The sequence below is a fragment of the Papio anubis genome, chromosome 11 (genome assembly GCF_008728515.1).
Source record: "Papio anubis isolate 15944 chromosome 11, Panubis1.0, whole genome shotgun sequence".
NCBI lineage: Eukaryota > Metazoa > Chordata > Mammalia > Primates > Cercopithecidae > Papio > Papio anubis.
The window spans coordinates 64,155,830-64,175,622 of record NC_044986.1 but is presented as its reverse complement, the minus strand read 5'-3'; the positions used below and the strand labels follow the sequence as shown (position 1 = coordinate 64,175,622).

The following is a 19,793-nucleotide window of genomic DNA, read 5'->3' as shown; positions in this document are numbered from 1 at the left end:
TATAATTAGATACTGTATACCTCATAAGATGACTAACATAAAAAAGTAGAGCTAGCACTTACCTACTTTTTATGTCAGTCATCTTAATAGGCGCAAAGCATGAACATTTGTACATTGCCGATGGGGATACAAAATGGTACAGTCACTTTGGAAACAGTGGCGGTTTCTTATAAAGTTAAACATACATTTGCTATATGACCTAGCAGTCCTACTCCCAGGTATTAAATTATATTCACACAAAAATCTGTAAACAAAGGGGACAGAGTTTCAGTTTTACTAGATGAAAAGAATTCTGGAGATGGATGGTGGTACAACCTTGTGAATGTAGTTAATGCTACTGAAGTGTACACTTAAAATGGTTAAGATGTAAACTTTATGGTATGTGTGTTTTACCTTAACTTTTAAATACTTTTTTTTTTTTTAATTTGCAAATGAGTAAAAAACTGGAAACAACCTAGATGTCCTTCAGTGGGTGAATGGGTGAACCTACTACAGTGTACCTATTCAGCAGAATAACTACTAAGTGTTAAAAAGAAATGCACAGCTGGGCGTGGTGTCTCACACCTTAAATCCTGGCACTTTGGGAGGCTGAGGTTGGCAGATCTCTTGAGCCCAGGGGTTCGAGACCAGCCTGGACAACATGATGAAACCCCTCTCTACAAAAAATACAAAAATTGGCCCTTTATGGTGGCGTGCACCCATAGTCCCAGCTACTCCGGAGGCTGAGGTGAGAGGATCCCTTGAGCCCGGGAGGTAGAGGCTGCAGTGAGCCCTGACTGTACTCTGACGTAGGCAACAAAGCAAGACCCTGTCTCAAAAAAGAAAAAAAAGCACTGTTGATACATGCAACAACTGGATGAATCTGAGGCTTTATGCTGAGTGAAAGAAGCCAATTTCAAATGGTTGCATACTGTTTGGTTCCATTTATGTGATATTCTTGAAAAGATAAAAAATTATAGTGAACAGAGACTAGGGGTTGAGTGGGAGGGTCTGACTTCAGAGGAGGTAGCACAAGAGACATCTAAGCATAACAGTGATGGGACTGTTCAGTATCCTAATTGTGGCAGTGGTTACACAAATCTGCATATGTGCTTAGAACTTATAGAACTATATACACACCAGTATATAGCCAGTTTTATTGTGTAGTCATTTAAGGAATAAGATTTTAAGAATAATTAGGACTTCTAATTAAACATTATGGAATAAACATGTCTGCTCCCTCCCAAAAATCTCACTAGAATGACAGAAATGGAATAAAAATGGTAATATACACACCAAAAACTAAAAAATAAAAATGCAATGAACAAGAGAAGAAATAGTTTTGGAAGACAGAAAGTAAGGAGATAAATTGATGAGTGACTTAGAGCAGAGGAAAACTGAATTATAAGCCTCCAGAGGGACAGGATTGTCAGGAGGCAACTCTTTTTTGTTGTTTTTTTGAGATGGAGTCTCGCTCTGTCACCCAGGCTGGAGTGCAGTGGTGCGATCTTGGCTCACTGTAACATCCGCCTCCCAAGTTCAAGCGATTCTTCTGCCTCAGCTTCCCAAGTATGGAACTACAGGCATGCCACTATGCCCGGCTGATTTTTTTATTTTTTTAGTAGAGACAGGGTGTCACCATATTGACCAGGCTGGTCTCGAACTCCTGACATCATGGTCCGCCTGGCCTGAGGCAACTCATTGTATATCCTAGAATCTGAAAGGCTCAAGAATTGGTATACCATGTTACCCTTAATAGCAGGGATGAGGGTTGGACTAAGGGCAACAGAATTACTTTAAAGTCATTTTAAAGAATAATTGGACCATTCATGTCCCCCTTTCTACCCAGCAAAAGACAGCTTGGGAGAGAGGCTTTACAATTTGGGAAACCAGGTAAAACTGAGGATGCCACACAGCTGGTAACTGGGTGTAAATCCTTCAGGAAGAAGACTGAAGGTTCCTGTGTGGTAGTAAATTGATCTGCTCAAGAGAAGAAGCCTGTAGATACTAACTTTGAGGGGTCCTCCAGTGGAAATGGACTCCACCTCTAATCACCTTAAAATGAAAATGATACGACAGCTTCTCGTCACCCTTTAGATCCTACACAATTTGTCCCTCCTTGCTTCATCTCCTGTCGTCGTTCCTCTCACTCTGCCTCAGCCTTATTAACCTCCTTGCTGAGCCTAGAACCCTCCAGGCACGTTCCAGTCTTAGGGCGTTTCTGTTTCCTTTTCCATGTGCCTGGAATTCTCTTCCCCTGATAATCCCAAAAGATTCTTGCTCTCGCTTCCTTTACGTGTTTGTACCTTATCAGAGACCTTCCCTGGATAACTGATCTAAAATTGCAAACCCCTCTCCTGCACATGTATCCTGTCTTCCCTCGCTGTTTTATTTTGCTTCTTTGGATCTGACATAATTTTACTTAGGTTGCTCCTCCCCCCGACCACAATGTAAGTACCGTGAGAGCAGAATTTTTGCCTCTTTGTTCGCTGCTGTATTCCCAGCACCTAGGAGAGCGCTCAGTAAGTACTTGAAACCTTGCCTGAAGTGATAATTGATGTAAGTGTTCATTCAGTTAAAACAGGACATCTTAAAAAGTATATTGTAGCGGCCGGGCGCGGTGGCTCACGCCTGTAATCCCAGCACTTTGGGAAGCCGAGGCAGGCGGATCACGAGGTCAGAAGATCGAGACTATCCTGGCCAACATAGTGAAACCCCCGTCTCTACTAAAAATATGAAAATTAGCTGGGTGTGGTGGTGCGTACCTGTAATCCCAGCTACTCAGAAGGCTGAGGCAAGAGAATCGCTTGAACCTGGGAGGGAGAGGTTGCAGTGAGCCAAGATTGCACCACTGTACTCCAGCCTGGTGACAGTGCAAGACTCCATCTCAAATATATGTATATATATTATAGTGTATTTATACTTATAACACTTTGATTTCTTCTGTCGTATATCTGATTCATTACAATTTTAGTGATTATGATTTGGAGCTTTAAATGTTCTTTCTTGACCAGGACATGTGTGCACATTTTTACCAAACCATTTAGAGATTTAAAAGGAAAAAAAAAAAAATTTTAGCCATCCTCTTTTCCTTCCCCACTAACATGCTCACAGTTTAATAAATTGAGTGCTAGAATTAAAGCCGTTTTCTTCAAACTTGCTTGCGATTAACAGCAAATATTTTGCAGATCTGAATTATTGAGAGTTCAGTGATTAAGATAAATCATGGCTACAAATAAGGAGAGTCCAAAATTCAAGAGGCCCAGTAGCAAGTATTTATTGAGTCTCTACTGTATGCCTGATAATGTGCAACTGAAACTATGCAAGAGATTGAGGAGGGGACAGGAAATAAGATAGAGACATGGTCTTTGCCCTAATAAGGGAGCTAGAAATTAAATGCTTTATACACAGTTTTGATGAATACAATGAAAAAGAATTTAGTGAGTGGTACATAAGGAGGAACCTAATCTAGGCTAGATGAATCTGGGAACGCCTCTCACTAGATAGTAAGCTCCGCAAGGCTAAGTGAGGATTCTGTTCACTGAGGTTTTCCCAGGGCCAAAAACATTGACTAAAACTCATATTTGTTGGATGAATCAATGAATGAATTAGATGGCATTTAATCTGAGCCCTAAAAGGGTAAAAATTAGCCTGATGACCAAAGAAGAAAGGATGTGTCTGAGTGGTGTAGGCTGAGGAAACAGTACGTCCAAAGGACCTGATGCATCTGAAGAACTGAAAGTTAAGGCCAATTGTGGCTGGATAAGAACAGTTCACAATATAAACTATTTCCTCTCTGCTTCCTACCACCTTCTCTCTTAGTACTAATTTTTTTTTGGGTCGGGGGCAGCGGGGATGGAATTTCGCTCTTGTTGACCAGGCTGGAGTGCAGTGGCGCAGTCTCGGCTCACTACAACCTCTGCCTCCCGGGTTCAAGCAATTCTCCTGCCTCAGCCTCCCCCACGTAGCTGGGATTACAGGCATGTGCCATCACGCCCAGCTAATTTTTGTATTTTTAGTAGAGATGGGGTTTCACCATGTTGGCCAGGCTGGTCTGGAGCTCCTGACCTCAAGTGATCCACCTGCCTCGGCCTCCCAAAGTGCTGGGATTACAGGCATGAGCCACCACGCCTGGCCAGTACTAATATTTTTGAAAGGGGAGATATATTACCCCAAAACTTACTGGCTTCAAATTACCTCAAAACTTATTGGCTTCAAAATAACAATGAAACGTTGTTGTTTTATAGTTTCTGTGGGTCAGGAATTCAGGAGTGGCTTCGCTGAGTAGTTTGGGCTCAAGGTTCCCTCATGAAGTTGCAGTCAGAATATTGGCTGGCGCTATAGTCGTCTAAAAGCATGGTTAAGGATAGAGATTCACTTCCAAGGTGGCTTACTCACCTGACTGTTGGCAGGGACCTCAGTATAGTACCATGAGTACTTCTCTTCATATAGGGATGTTTGAATATCCTCATAAAATGACAACTGGTTCCCCCCAGAGTGAGTGATCCAGAAGAAGGGCTGAAGCCATAGAGGTTTTTGTTTGTTTGTTTTGTTTTTGTTTGTTTGAGACGGAGCCTTGCTCTGTCACCCAGGCTGGAGTGCAGTGGTGCGATCTCGGCTCACTGCAAGCTCTGCCTCCCGGGTTCACGCCATTGTCCCGCCTCAGCCTCCCCAGCAGCTGGCACAACAGGCGCAGACTACCACGTCTGGCTAACTTTTTTTTGTATTTTTAGTAGAGACAGGGTTTCACTGTGTTAGCCAGGATGGTCTCGATCTCCTGACCTTGTGATCCGCCCGCCTCCACCTCCCAAAGTGCTGGGATTACAGGAGTGAGCCACTGTGCCCAGCCATAGAGGTTTTTTTTATGATTTAGTCTCAGAAGTCATACGTTCCTTATATTCACAATGTCCTTATTACACACGGGCATGAATACCAGGAGGCAGTGCTCACTGGTGGCCATCTTGTAAACTACCTCAGAAAATTTTTAGTGTCGCTTAGTACCATATTTTTAAAAGGAGAGATAAATTTTAATGTTTGACTTCTGTTCATGAATACAGAAAAAGGAAATTTTCTGATTATCACAGATAATTCCATGTCAAACTTTTAATGGTCCTACAACATTATTTTAGTAATTCTAGTTTCTCTTTATTTTACTTTTGAAGATGATAGTATGATCCTATCATGTTATTTGAAGTGCTGGGAAAGATTTCTGGTGATTCTTACGTATTTCTTTTTCACCTGGAACTAATAACTTCAAATTGTAAATGTCCAGGAAACAGTGGGCAATCCACTGAATTGCACGAGTTTCAAACTCCTGGACCATGTTAGCTTTATGTGCTAATATATTAGCCAGTGTGTCCCTTCATACTAATAAAAGATTATGTTGTTTTTAGAATACAGAATACAAAGGGGAATATTGGGCAGAACATCCTACGATAAAAATTTTTTGGGAAGTATTTCACGAATTACCATTGGAAAAGAAGAAGCAGTTTCTGTGTAAGTATTTCTAATTAGTTGTGTACTTTATGAGTCTGGAATCTAATTATAGTATTATTCCAAAGTCCTGTTTTTAATCTTCAAGTAATTTTTTTGAAAAAGAACTGATCTGCACTCTTCAGTACATGTATTTTCTTATTTCAAAGGCTAAATTCAGTTTGCCTCCAAAATAGCATTGATTCATTCTATGAAGTAAAACAGAAGCTAACTTGGAAATGAAAGCAAACTATAGCTATGTTACAGTTACAATAAACTGGTTACAATAAACTAGGATTGTAGAACTCCTTTTAGATTTCTAAAAAGATCTCTGGAGTAGTCATCCTTTGGCATACACTGGGGGATTGGTTCCAAGACCTCCCTGCCAAGGATACCCAAATCCAATATACGCTCAAGTTTCTTATATAAATTGGCATCGTATTTGCATATAACCTATGCACATCCTTATACTTTCAGTCATCTCTAGATTAGTCATGTGCCACATAATGACTTTTCAATGAACGAGAGACCACATATATGATAGTGGTCCCTTAAGATTATAATACCTTATAATAACCTACTGTACCTTTACTGTGTTTAGATACACAGATACCTACTCTTATGTTACAGTTACCTACAGAAATCAGTACAGTACCATGCTGTACAGGTTTGTAGCCTGGGAGCAGTAGGACTGTATCACGTAACCTAGGTGTGTAGTAGACTGTACTGTCTAGGTTGTGTAAATATATGATGTTTACACAATGAAATCGCCTAATGATGCATTTCCCAGAACATATCCTCCTCATTGACACATGAATATACCTGTATTAATACCTCATACAAAGTAAATGCTATGTAAATAGTTGTTATACTGTATTGTTGAGGTACCAGTGTGAAGAAAAAAAGTTGACATACTCAGTACAGTCACAAGCAGCCATTTTTTGAAAATATTTTCCATTTGCAGTTGGTTGAATCCATGGATACACAATTCACAGATATGGAGGGCCAACTGTATTGCTCTTTTCTCTGTTTGTTCTTCATTTTCTTTTTGCTTCAAGACTAAAACTTTCAAGACTAAAACTTTGGCAATTTCTATATAAAATAAAGCTTTTTCAGGCTTTAGTTCCCTCATTTATAACTGATGCCTGAGTATCTTTCTTCTGTTAAAGTCTGTATTCTAATTGAAATTTGGCTTATTTTTAAAGTTGTCAGAATTTATGTGTCCAAATCAGTGACATTTCCTTTGATACTCCTGCTGTTGCCAAGAATGTTTTAGCAATCTCTCCGAGAATCTTGGTCAAATTCTTCTGCATGTCATAAGGATGAGAAATCATTACTCTTTAAGAGTGTTTTGAGCCTGGGCAACATGGCAAAACCTCATCTCTACAAAAATTAGCCCTGGGCTTGGTGACACGCGCCGATGCTCCCAGCTACTCCAGAAGCCGAGGTGAGAGGATTGCTCGAGCCCAGGCGGTCGAGGCTGCACTCCAGCCTAGGCAACTGAGCAAGGCTCGTCTCAAAAAAAAAAAAAAAGAATGATTTGAAATTTGGCTGCCCATTATAAATTTCTGATTTAAAAAAAAAAAAAAAGCAAAAAACAGAAATGAAGCAAATAGAAAAAGAAATCATAATCAAAACTGCATTTTTATTTGGTTTGTCAACTAGTTCTAAATGGCTTTTTCCAAAAAAGGGCTCTCAAAATGTTTTGGCAATGACAATAGTTACTTATCAAACATGTATTAAGCACTTCCTTTGTGCCAGTATTAAGATTATACTTTTAAAGAAAAAATATTGTGAATGAGCAATTAGAATGTGTCTCAAAAAACTTGTCTTCCACAAATTAGGGAGTAAGTTAACACATTAGAGCAGATGTTAATGTGAAGCTCTGCTGTAGTGACTGTACAAAATATGACTTGCTACTTTTTGTTTTGAAGTGGTTGACTGAATGGTTTCTTTCTTGGCAGTATTTTTGACAGGTAGTGATCGCATTCCTATTCTTGGTATGAAGAGTCTGAAACTAGTCATCCAGTCAACAGGAGGTGGTGAGGAATATCTCCCAGTTTCCCATACTTGTTTTAATCTTCTGGATCTTCCAAAATATACAGATAAAGAAACTCTACGCTCTAAACTGATCCAAGCTATTGATCACAATGAAGGCTTCAGTTTAATATAACTTTGGAGTTCAACTATTCAGTTTAGTGCAAAAGCATTAAACTATTTGTGTTTTTCTTGTGGTGATGAATTCAGCAAGGTGACAGAGGCACTATTATAATTCTTACTTGCAGAATGTTCAATCTACGAGTGTTCATGGAAGTCAAAACATTAAAGGAAAATGAACAAACTGTTAATATTATTGTACAGAACCATGGATTTTTTTGACCATCTTCAAATAAACATAAGTATTGTGAATACATTAAAGTTCTACTAACATGAGTTTTAAGAGTTTGCATATTTCAGAAATGATCTGGTGTGAGTGCATGGAAATATTGCTTAATTTTTCTTCAATCATTGAGTGAAAAACCTTTAACTTTGGCCTGCAATAGTCATTTCATTATTTTTTCATTTTGTAAATAATGTTAAGTTTTGTAATAAAATAGTTATGTTCTGATACCAGTACAGTTTCTATGGTTGTAATTGAACTTGAGCAGACTTTTAGAGGTTAAAAATTATGATTTAAATCTTACTCTGAAACTCTATAAAAAGAAAAAAAAGGTAGCATGGTGGAAACACGATCTTTTTTTTGCTAGAATGTCTTTGTGCAAACCTAAATCACAAATAGGGAATATACTACATAACCTGCAGTTCTTTTCTCTTTTGTGAATCCTGACATGACATGCTGATAGATGGGGGATTGTTGATCAGAGAGCTTATTAATATTTAGTACTGGAAGAACTCTGTCTCCACAGTTGCCAGTAATAGAAAGAAACATTGGCTACTATGAGCACCAATCACTGGGTTATAGCTTTCAAAAGTATTGATGCTGCAGGGCTTTAGAGCTATTTCCTTGAATTTAAGAAACAAATCTTAACGGTTTTATGGTGCTGATGCTTAGTTATCTCATGCCATTAAATTGTAAAAGTGAGTTGATGCAATACCTGTGACTTTCTGCTAGAATGCAAATATTTATTTTTTAAATTTATTTTAAAATGCCGTGAAAACTGTTTAATAAAGATTTATTGTTTTAATATTTAAACTTTCAGTGGTTCTCATATAAGAGTCAAAATTTTTCAAAAAGAGGGATGGCTCAGGGAAGGTCTCTTAAATTTCAGATTGCTTTCTATTCCCATACGAATTTATAGAGGTCCGCAGTCTCTTAACCTGTAATTCTAAAATCTAAAAAAACTGAAAATATTGTCATCTCTCACTTTGCAGAAAAACCTGATCTGAATTGTTGAAGCTATTTATGGTATTCACTAAATAAGACTATGACCCCTGTTGGGTGCTTTAAAAAATTCTTTAAAATTTGTAATTCCAAAATGCAAATAAGCCCAAGGGGTTGGATGAGGAGTTGTGGACTTGTACTTTTCAGTAGGTCAACTTAAGAAACTATTGGCGAACCATAGAACTCTTCTATAGATAGAAGCACTAAAACAGTGTTCTCACCTAAGGTACTTTTCCTCAAAGTAGTGGCATTCTTCCCCATGAGAATGTCTCCACGTACCTGATATTATACCATATTCCCTGTTCGTCCACTCCTTGAGGTAGTAATTATTTGAATCAAAAACATGTCAGATGCTGTTTCTCAATAGTAATAACCTTTGTATATTATGAAGCCAATCTGTGAAATAGCAGGCACTTTGGATTAATAGTTCCATGAACAAATACTGTAACAAGAGAATAGCATCTCATCCGGGAGCACATTGTACAAAGCTTAATTTGGGGACACTTCCTCCCTGTTACTCTAGACTATGATACAGTGTATTAATTAACAGCAAGGAGATTCATGGTGGAAAGTTAAAATACCATTGAAGATTTCTGAAATTGCCATTTACTTTTAAAAAACAAGAAAAGTCCCGAGCTTTGTAGATAAGAGCAGCAAAGCTGCAGATCATTTGCTAAATTGTAGGGACTTTGATTATTGAGTTGGCTAAATACTGAAGTATTTGGCCTCCACACATCTATTTGTAAGGTACAAATATATAGTGTGTTTGTAGCTCTCCTGTCTTAAGTCATTCAAGCTAGTAGCCATTGTTCAGGATGATTAATAAGACAGAACTAACACATTCCTTTCAATTAAAAGGAAATAAAAACCGGAATGCAGGCTGGGCGTGGTGGCTCACACCTGTAATCCCAGCACTTGGAAGACTTGAGGCGGGCAGATGGCTTGAGTCTAGGAGTTTGAGACCAGCCTGGCCAACACAGTGAAACCCCGTCTCTACTAAAAATACAAAAAATTAGCCAGGTGTGGTGGCGGGATTTCACCATGTTGGCCGGGCTGGTCTCAAACTCCTGACCTCAGGTGATCCGCCCACCTAGGCCTCCCAGAGTGCTGGGATTTCAGGTGTGAGCCACAGCACCTGACCAAGTTACACATACATTTTAAGGGGGACACTGCTGGCCTCTTCAAGAATACTTTCTCCCTCAAAATAAGTAGGTTCTCAGGTCAGCCTCAAAAAGTTGATACCAAATGTCTGTAGTCTTTGGACTTAAAAGACCTGGCATCCAAGAACAGATTTTCAGTTAACCCAGCCTTTGTATCACATGGATTTTCACTATCCACCACTTCCTGTTCTCTCTCGAATCCCAAACTTCTGGTCCTTTATTATAGGACATTGTCACATCCTTCTTAGGCCCTGCCCTGCCTTTTCCCCACGTTTTACTTGCTCAGGCCTCTAGCCTAAAATGGTTGAAACAGTTCTGAAATGCTTGGTGGTGATGCATCGCCTGCTACGATCAGCACCATCAGTGTTTGCAAGTACTGGTCTGGTGAGACTAATGTAATAAACTGAATGAAGAAATGTAGTATGAGAAAGAAAGCATCTAATACTATAGCATTCGAAGCTGTACAAATTCTGCAAGATTTAAAAATTATATACCTTAAACAATGTAAGTTAACAGAAAAAAGTCAAATGACAGTTTTAATAGACTTTAAAACAGTGTACAAGTAAAAAAACACTGGTTTTGTATTTCAAAAGTTGAAGGAAGATATCCAGTCATTAAACAGTCTACAAAACATATGCCAGTAGATTACATAAAAGACTATGTACAATATAAAAAGAGCTGAAAACAGTCTTCACTGTAAAAATAATTTAAAACAAACTTTTCAATTTAAAATATTATCTATAGCACAAACACATCATGCAAATGGAAAACTAAATATACTGCATTCTTTAGTGTAGCCAAATAAATTCAGATTCAGACATCTTTTAAGTAGGGAAATGGCCATTCAAATACGATTTTTTTTCTCTGGCAGTAATGGTCCTAGCTGGGTATTTTATGCATAAAGAACAGCTATATTTCAAACCCTTTTTACTGTAATAAATACTAAAGCAACAGAGGAATACTTTATTGATTTGGGAGTAATGTTCAAAAATGGTCTGAAAAATAAATGCTTACGGTGCAATTTCATAAAGTATGAACTTCTTGAAAGACTAGAAGCTTTTGCAGCTGAGAAAGTTGATCTCTAGTTTTAAGGCAGGCTAAGCTTTTAAATAAAGATAAATTATAAGAACTAGTTTCATTCATTAACTATTCTGCTATTACAAGTTACATCATGTTCATCTCCATAATACTAGGCTAGCAGTTTGGTATTTAACACCAAATCCTCCCAATGGAAGGAGACATGTACTTTCTGGCTGAGTTATAATTAACATCTTATTACTTTGGAACTGTAATCAGGGGCCTGTTGCTCTCCTCATTAATGGAAAACAGCAGTCCAAAATATTACACTCTCCCCAGTAGAAGTACCATTATTATAGATTCGGAAAGGCTTTGCATATTCACATTTTGGCAGTTTAATACTTGTGGAAAAGATCAATGCAAGCTCTACCACAGTGACAGGTATTTAAACAACAATGGCAAATATTTCAAAACTAAGGGGATCCAGGCAGGCACTATTGTTTCTAAAGCAACTGAAACATTTCCAAAGCATTTATTTGTTTTTCAGGTTAGTTTTATGAGCCAATATAGACATTACTACATGTCCACAGGAAGTACAAAAGCCATCTTCATTTAAACATAAATACAATAATCCTGAAATTCTTAGCACCAAGTATTACTTTTAAAAGTAAAGACAACCGAGTGCCCTCCCACCTATTGTCGACTTCCTTCTACTCACATTGCATGTCATTTGAGATTTTAAAAAGTTAGCTGCCACAAGTTTTGGAAAATGCCAGTGTTTAAAAATAAGTAATTGTGTTAAAGAATCAAAAGTTTAGAGTTAACAGATTTTGAGTACTTCAAACCATTCAATGTTACAAAGAAAAGTGAAAATACCATTCTTTGGTCTAGATAAGCTGTTCCCTTTACATTAATTTAACATTCTGATGGCTTTTTGAAAACTTTAAAAATGTTGAAACTCACTAGACAAAAACAAAAATTATATATACATATGAATTTATCATACAAATGAATCTTTAAAAGAAAGTTAGTCTTGACCAACAGCTGATTAAAGATACTTAGTACCTTTTTTTAAAAAAAAAAGTTAGTGTTGAATTTGTACAAGTACAGAAATAATGAAGTTAAAAATTATCCATGAAAAACAATCTATTTTACCAATCTATAAATATTACCTTTCTGGTTTCCTTGCTCTATAGAGTTCACAAGTAAACATTCATTCTGACATGCTAAAGTTCCTAATGCTGGTGGAACAATTCCTGTACCTGCACAATTATTACACTATGATTTGTTTGATGGATAGTTCATGTCTGTTACTTCCTGTTTCATAGATATAGCTTCATTAATTGCCTCTTGATCATCTCCATCAGTCCCAAATTCAGCTCCTCCAGCTGTCTCTGGAATATCAGGCTCATCTTCTAAGCCATTGTAGAATTCTTCAATTTCACTTTCATCCTCCATGGGTTCTTCTAAACTTGGACTCTGGCATGTCCCACTATCACTGTTACTGCCACAAGAACTAGAGGATAAGACGTCATCTTCAGAGTCTGAATATACCTCAGCGCCATGGAAAATGTAACGATTTGGTGGCAAAAACAGATACTGATTACCTGAAATATAATGATGAAAACGTTACTTTCAGTTTTCTAAGTCTGAGCAGTCTGGAATGAAGTGTGGGTACCAGCTCTGCCTTTTATAAGTGTCCTTATGAAAGACTACCATTAGTGTTTAAAAACAACTGGGAGGCCATGATGTGCCTGCAGTTCCAGCTACTCAGGAGGATGAGGCGGGTGGACTGCTTGAGCCCAGGAGTTCAAGGGCCAGCCTAGGCAACACAGTGATGGCCTGTCTCTTAAAAATTAATTAAATACAAGCAATACACTTAGTCCTGGGTTCAAATCTTAGTTCTGCCATTTATTATATCTTTGTAAATTTGTAAGTGTACCTCTGTGCCTCAATTTCATCTAGAGAATGAAATAAATTTTCACAACCCTATGAAGGAGGGAAGTGTGAAAAATGTAGAGAACCATATTCAATAAAGGTTATTTCACCAGTTATTTTAAAAAGATTTGATGAAAATGAAGTATCCAGCCCAGCCTACATTAGATACCCAATTTGTGTTCATTAAGCAACTTCTCTAAAGCACACAGGCTTTTAAAGCATCTTCATTAACTATTTTCATTTAACTTTTTTCTGATTATAAACCTAAAATATTGTCAATAATGTAATCACCACAAATTCATAGTGTAGTCTGTAGACACTGAATCTACAGTATCACCTGTGAATCTAAATTTAGATTCACTCGAGAAGATCTCAGGCCCCGTGAGCCACCTACTGATTCAGAATGTGTGTGTATATACACATACAGTCTAAGATGCTTTTGAAGTCCTATAAGATGTAATCTGAATCCATGAATACCAATAAAGTTCTTTCTAGAGCACACCAAATCAATCCTAGCTTGGCCATTTGGGGTTTAAGTGAAAGAGTAGGATCCCTAAAAACTGATGGAAAAGTTTTCTACCCTTGAATTCACAGTATGTCCCTAACTTAACATCTCTTTTCACACATAATAAATGTAATATTTATTGTACCGTATCCCAGACTAATTCACAAAAGCCTGGTTACCACACTGGTAGGTGGCAAACCTAAAGTTCCCTCCAAAGTGGCTCTCAAACTTTTTTATACTGCATCATGACCCAGTTCTCACCCTGACTACAACCTGTGTGACAATTCTGACCTGAATCCCTGAAATTTATTTCACAGTCCACTACAAATCACTGTGAAAACCACTTATTTCCCTCTATTACAACAGATACATAGTACTCATCAGTTTCCTAAGACACCACAGGCAGGGCACAGTGGCTCACACCTGTAATCCCTACACTTTGGGAGGCCAAGGCAGGCAGACTGCTTGAGCCCAGGAGTTCAAGATCAGTCTGGGCCATGTGGCAAGAACTTGTCTCTACAAAAACTAAAAAAAAAAAAAAAAAAAAAAAAAAATTAGCTGAGCATGAGGGCACACGCCTGTGGTCTCAGCTACAGCTACTCGGGAGGCTGAGGCAGGAATCGCTGGAACCTGGGAGGCGGAGGTTGCCGTGAGCCGAGATCACGCCATTGTACTTCAGCCTGGACAGCAAAAGCAAAACTCCATCTCAAAAAATAAATTTAAAAAAATGTAAAAAAATAAAAATGACTGCTCCAGGTTAACTCTGTTTCCTGGGAAAAGAGATTTATGCAAAAATGACATTCAAGAAAAGTTCCCAGTGCAAGTCTTAGTGCACAGGTAGACTTTAGAGACGACTGTATATTACCTAAGTCAGTAGCAATTCTTCTACTTTCTGACTTCTGCCACGATTTGCAAACATAAGCATCCTTCTATGCTTTTTCTAGTTTCCCCTGGGAACACGTCTGCTCTTTTTAAATCCCTACCTATTGTTAAATATTTTGCTCCTTAGCCCTTGTATAATCTAATCTCCAAGTACAATCTACCTTTTGGAGCTGGGCATGGTGGCTCACACCTGTAATTCCAGCACTTCTGGAGGCCGAGGCGGGTGGATCACAAGGTCAGGAGATTGAGACTAGACTTACCAACATGGCAAAACCCTGTCTCTACTAAAAATACAAAAATCACCCGGGCATGGTGGCGCACGCCTGTAATCTCTGCTACTCAGGAGGCTGAGGCAGAAGAATCACTTGAACCTGGGAGGTGGAGGCTGCAGTGAACTGACATTGTGCCACTGCACTCCATCCAGCCTGGGCAAGAGTGAGACTCCATCACAAAAAAAAAAAAAAAAAACCCAAAAAAAACAAACTACCTTTTGGGTGATGTTTTGTTCAAAACAATACTACTTTGTTCTTCAGCAGCACCTATACCAAAGTATTAATGAGTAACACCTACATTTATAATTACATACAACATTAATCACTGTGTCTCCAGAACTTACCACAGTGCCTAATATGAAAAAGGCCAAAGGTTTATTCAACTGAACTACAATGTATTTACAGCAAATGACTGGAATACTCAAATACAGTTGTCTAAAATTTGTCAGTTTTCACCAAGTATGGTAAATGGAATGAGACTTAAGAGTTCTAAATTATAGCTAAGTTACAGTGGTTTTTTTTTTTTTTTTTAACAGTATTTTTCTAACATTAAGTTAGGAATTTCGACCAGACTACTTGGACTTAAAACATCAGCTTCCGAACAGTAGAAAGTGATTTCACCTATGTCAATTAACACTGATTGATAAAGACTATGCATGTTCTAAACAGGGTAGAAACTATTCCTATATTCAGTGGAACAGAATCACGGATTCTTTCCAAGTCCTCAGAGGAAACACAGATGTGTTCTAAATCTCAGACAACACTGCATAGTAGTTAAGGGGGCAGGCTCTAAGCACAAATAGACTGGAATTTTAATCTGGTTCTTTCACTTCTTAGTATTTACCGTGCATGAGGTATTTAACCTCTATGGTCCTGAGTTTTCCCACCTGCAGAAGAAAGTAATAGATTCTACCTCAGAAGATTAAAATCAGGTAACATATGTAAAGCAGCTAACCCACAATAAGCACCCAAATCTGTCATTGTTTCCGCCAGCTAATAACCCATTCTTATTTTTCCATCCCCTAGAGAAAACATACAGAGCACTATTAAACACTTCCTTCTCTGTATTATGAAGGATACCAGATTTACCTTTCTGATTACGAACTGTACAGTTTCTCTAAACAGAATCAACTACATAAAGCTACCCTATCGATTAACCTGCCGAAATAGCTAATTTTTTGGAAATATTGTTATGACAACTATACTTTCAAAATGGTTCAATTGCCTTTCTTACCATCAAGCCGCTTACTAATCTGCTCCTTTGCCACTCTACTAGGCCAGCATTTTCTCACTGTTCCAGCCACTGAGGTTCTTTCATTTTTCTCCCCAGTACTGGAACCAACATTCTTCAAATCCGGATTTCCCATGTGTTCAGCAATACTTTCAACATTCCTAGAAGTCTGTACTTCCTGTGGTTTTTCTTCCATACGACCTTTTGATTCAGACACATCTAAATCATCATTACTCTTAGCTGCTTGGTCTAAAAGTGTGACAATCACTGAAGAATCTGGTGGTGAAGTTCTTTCTGGTGAACTTGAGTCTTCTGAAATATGAAGAGGTGTGGGTGGCAAGTCTGACAAATAAGCCAATTCTTTTTGTGTTCGTGGGGGTTTTTCAGTAATTTCTGAAAGCTTTACAGGGTTACAGCAAAGTTTGGCATATTCACCACCTAACCTATGACACAATTCATTAATTATGACATCACAGTCTCCAAGAAGCTCTACATCAAAATGCAGATGAGGCAAAGGTTCTCTATTAATTAATATCTGAGGCACTTCATGGGGTATGGAACCTAAAATAGGGTGAAAAATAAGAGTTAGAAAAAGGGAGGAAGAAGTAAGCTAATAAAACCACAACAGATACATTACACAAAAATCCAACAAGGGCTTGAGCTCCAAATTTCCAAAAAAAACCCATGCACTAAATACTTAACCAAGCCATTACATTTCATCAAGCAAGCAGATGGGCAGTTAAATGTCTTTTATAAAACGTTCAGGTTCTGCTCCTGTCACCTGGTTACCCCTGAGCAATATTCCCAGACTTTCCCACTCTGAACCTCAAATTTCCTTGTCTGTAGAATGGGAATAATAGTACTTTTCCACAAGACTGTGAAGATTAAATGAGTTAATAAGTCAAGTGCATAGAAGAGTTCTTGGCACATAAATGTTCTACTTAAGTAGCTCCTGATATAAAGAAGGTGAGCCGGGTGCGGTGGCTGACACCTGTAATCCCAGCACTTTGAATGGCCGAGGCAGGCGGATCACCTGAGGTCAGGAGTTCAAGACCAACCTGACCAACATGGTGAAACCCCGTCTCTACTATTAGCCGGGTGTGTGGTGGCGCATGCCTCTAATCCCAGCTTCTTGGGAGGAAAAATGCTTGAATCCAGGAGGCAGAGACTGTAGTGAGGAAGAGACTGCAGTGAGCCAAGATCATGCCATTGCACTCCAGCCTGGGCAACGAGGGAGGCAAGGAGGACGGGAGGAAGGATGGGAGGGAGGGTGGAAGGATGGGAGGGAGGATAGAAGGATGGGAGGGAGGATGGGAGGAAGGAAGGACGGACAGAAGGATGGACTGATGGGAAGGAAGGACGAATGGACAGAAGGACGGACATACAGAAGAAAGGAAGGACAAACAGAAGGAGGAAGGATGGAAGGATGGAAAGATGGAAGGAAGGGAGGAAGGGAGTGGGGGGGAGGGGAGGGAAGGAAAAAAGTCATACAAATAAATTCTACACTATTGTAAACCTGTTTCTTTTTTTAATTATCTTTGCAACACACCATACTATCCCACAGAAAGCTTTCAAAATAAAAGTTTTTAAGGACTGGGCGTGGTAGTTCATGCCTGTAATCCTAATGCTTTGAGAGGCAGAGGAGGAAGGATCACTTGAGGCCAGAAGTTTATGACCAGCCTGGACAACAAAGTGAATCCCATTTCTACAAAAAAAAATTTTTTTTCATTAGCCAAGCATGGTGTGCGTGTGTGGTCCTAACTACTCGGGAAGCTGAAGTGGACGGATTGCTTGTCCCCAGGAGTTCAAGGCTGCAGTGAGCTATAACTGCACCACTGCACTCTAGCCTGAGCTACAGCAAGACACCCATCTCTTAAAAATAAAAATAAAAAAAGCTTTTAAGCAGAGTGCCTCTGAATTTGCTTTAAAAAGAGTAACTCAAGAACAAAGGGACTTGTATATTACATTTTCATGTTTCATTTAATTGCAAATTGTCTTGTATTCTACTTTAACAGAATTTCACAGCTAATTAGGTAAGACTGAGTTAACTGCTAAAGCCACAAGATATGGGATAGACACAAAATTGAAGAGCTTGACTCCATGTTTCCTTCAACTGTTTACTCTGGCTGCCCTGACTGCTGATGTGGGGTCTAATTAAATTCTCTGGCTAGGGATTTAATATTGTTTCCTCTCCTCTTTCTCTCACTTGTGAAAGGACACATCTGATGCAACTGAAATCTCTCTCTCTCCTCCTCCTCCTCTGATTCTAAACTAGAGGAGAGAACAGTATGACATATGACATATGACATATGTCATACATATGACAAAGAAATGTTCCTGAGAGTAACAGGGATTTAAATTTTATGTGAACATTTTATACACACACCCTTTTGGGTAAACTAGACCAACATATCACCATTATGACTTGGCTATTATTACAAGAATGAACCAATCATTTTGAGCCCCCAAATTCCATCTTACATGGTACGTTACACTTCTACCTTCTACCAAACTATGTATTTGAATTTACTAAATGTGAAATCAATTAAATTTGAAAGATCAACAACTGTAATCTTAAGAATAAAAAATATTAGGATTAAGGACCATTTCATAAATTAATTGATGCTAACATTAAAAACACATTCCACCAAAAAGTCTAAGTTACACTCTTTACCTTTGTCTTAGTTTTTCACATAAATCAGAAGTAGAGTTTAGCATTACTTGTGGGTTTTTTTGTTTTTGATTTTTTGAGACAGAGTCCCACTCTGTTGCCCCAGCTGGAGTGCAGTGGCACAATCTCCGCTCACTGCAACCTCTGCCTCCTGGGTTCAAGCGGTTCTCACACCTCAGCCTCCCACGTAGCTGGAACTACATGCGCACACCACCACGCCCAACTGAGTTTTGTATTTTTAGCAGAGACAGGGTTTCACCATGTTGGCCAGGCTGGTCTCAAACTGCTGCCCTCAAGGGATCCACACACCTCGGCCTCCCAAAGTGCTGAGATTACAGGCATGAGTCACTAACATTACTTGTGTTTTGACAACCCTCCACACCTCATCAAAATGTCAGATTCACCAGTCTCAATGAACAACAATGCCACATAAAAAATAGTTTAGCCAGATGTGGAGGCTTGTGCCTGTAATCCTAGCTACTCAAGGGGCTGAGGCAGGAGGATCCTTGAGCCCAGGAGTTCGAATCCAGCCTGGGCAACACAACAGGACCTCATCTCTACTAAAAATAAACAATTTCTGGCCGGGCATGGTGGCTCATGCCTGTAATCCGGCACTTTGGGACGCCAAGACGGGTGGATCACCTGAACTCAGGAGTTCGAGACCAGCCTGGCCAACATGGCGAAACCCGGTCTCTACTAAAAATATAAAAAGTTAGCCAGGCATGTTGGTGGACAACTGTAATCCCAGCTACTCAGGAGGCTGAGGCAGGAGGATCGCTTGAACCCAGGAGGCGGAAGTTGCAGTGAGCTGAGATCACGCCACCGCACTCCAGCCTGGGCAACAAGAGGGAAACTCCGTCTCAATAAATAAACAAACAATTTCGAAAATTAGCTCTTCACCACTCTTTCAAACAGAAGCAGAGTAAGATTACTAGGGTTAGGGTCTATTATACAGATCCACAACCCATGACATTATATATAGAAATGATCTCCAAAAGCCATCACCAACTTACTTGGAATTAGTGCTACTGGTCTTACTTTGAGGGAAGACCCAATAACAATGAGGAGGTCAACTTCATCTTTGTCATACTTCATGGCTCTATGAAACTGTTCTGGTAAATTTTCACCAAAAAACACAATCTCTGGTTTCATGATAGCAAGCGGTTCATCAGCTGGGCACCTAGGACATCGAGGAACTACCTACGTATTTTCAGATTTTGGTTGAGGCAGAGAAGCAAACAGTAAGCTCAAGTTAGAAATAGTCAACATTTCCATACCTCTAAG

At 39.0% G+C, this 19,793-nt stretch overlaps 2 protein-coding genes across 13 annotated transcripts in view; one reads left to right on the top strand and one right to left on the bottom strand.

Moving 5' to 3' along the window:
* HERC4 (HECT and RLD domain containing E3 ubiquitin protein ligase 4) overlaps positions 1–8,064 on the top strand; it is a 149,833-nt gene extending 141,769 nt beyond the window's left edge. For 9 of the 10 annotated variants that reach the window (XM_003903874.4, XM_003903875.4, XM_009214831.3 and 6 more), the window contains 2 exons: positions 5,373–5,475; positions 7,416–8,064. In XM_003903874.4, the coding sequence (XP_003903923.1) occupies positions 5,373–5,475; positions 7,416–7,624 (312 nt within the window). In that variant the 3' untranslated portion in view covers positions 7,625–8,064. Of the gene's footprint in view, positions 1–1,921; positions 2,658–5,372; positions 5,476–7,415 lie in introns of those variants that run through there. The other variant, XM_031652228.1, reaches the window with a different exon arrangement.
* A 2,434-nt stretch (positions 8,065–10,498) lies between these two features.
* Positions 10,499–19,793, bottom strand: part of SIRT1 (sirtuin 1) — a 34,888-nt gene continuing 25,593 nt past the window's right edge. For all 3 annotated transcript variants that reach the window (XM_003903877.5, XM_017963003.3, XM_021943417.2), the window contains 3 exons: positions 19,523–19,709; positions 15,842–16,399; positions 10,499–12,617 (listed from right to left, as the gene is read on the bottom strand). In XM_003903877.5, the coding sequence (XP_003903926.2) occupies positions 12,289–12,617; positions 15,842–16,399; positions 19,523–19,709 (1,074 nt within the window). In that variant the 3' untranslated portion in view covers positions 10,499–12,288. The remainder of the gene's footprint in view (positions 12,618–15,841; positions 16,400–19,522; positions 19,710–19,793) is intronic.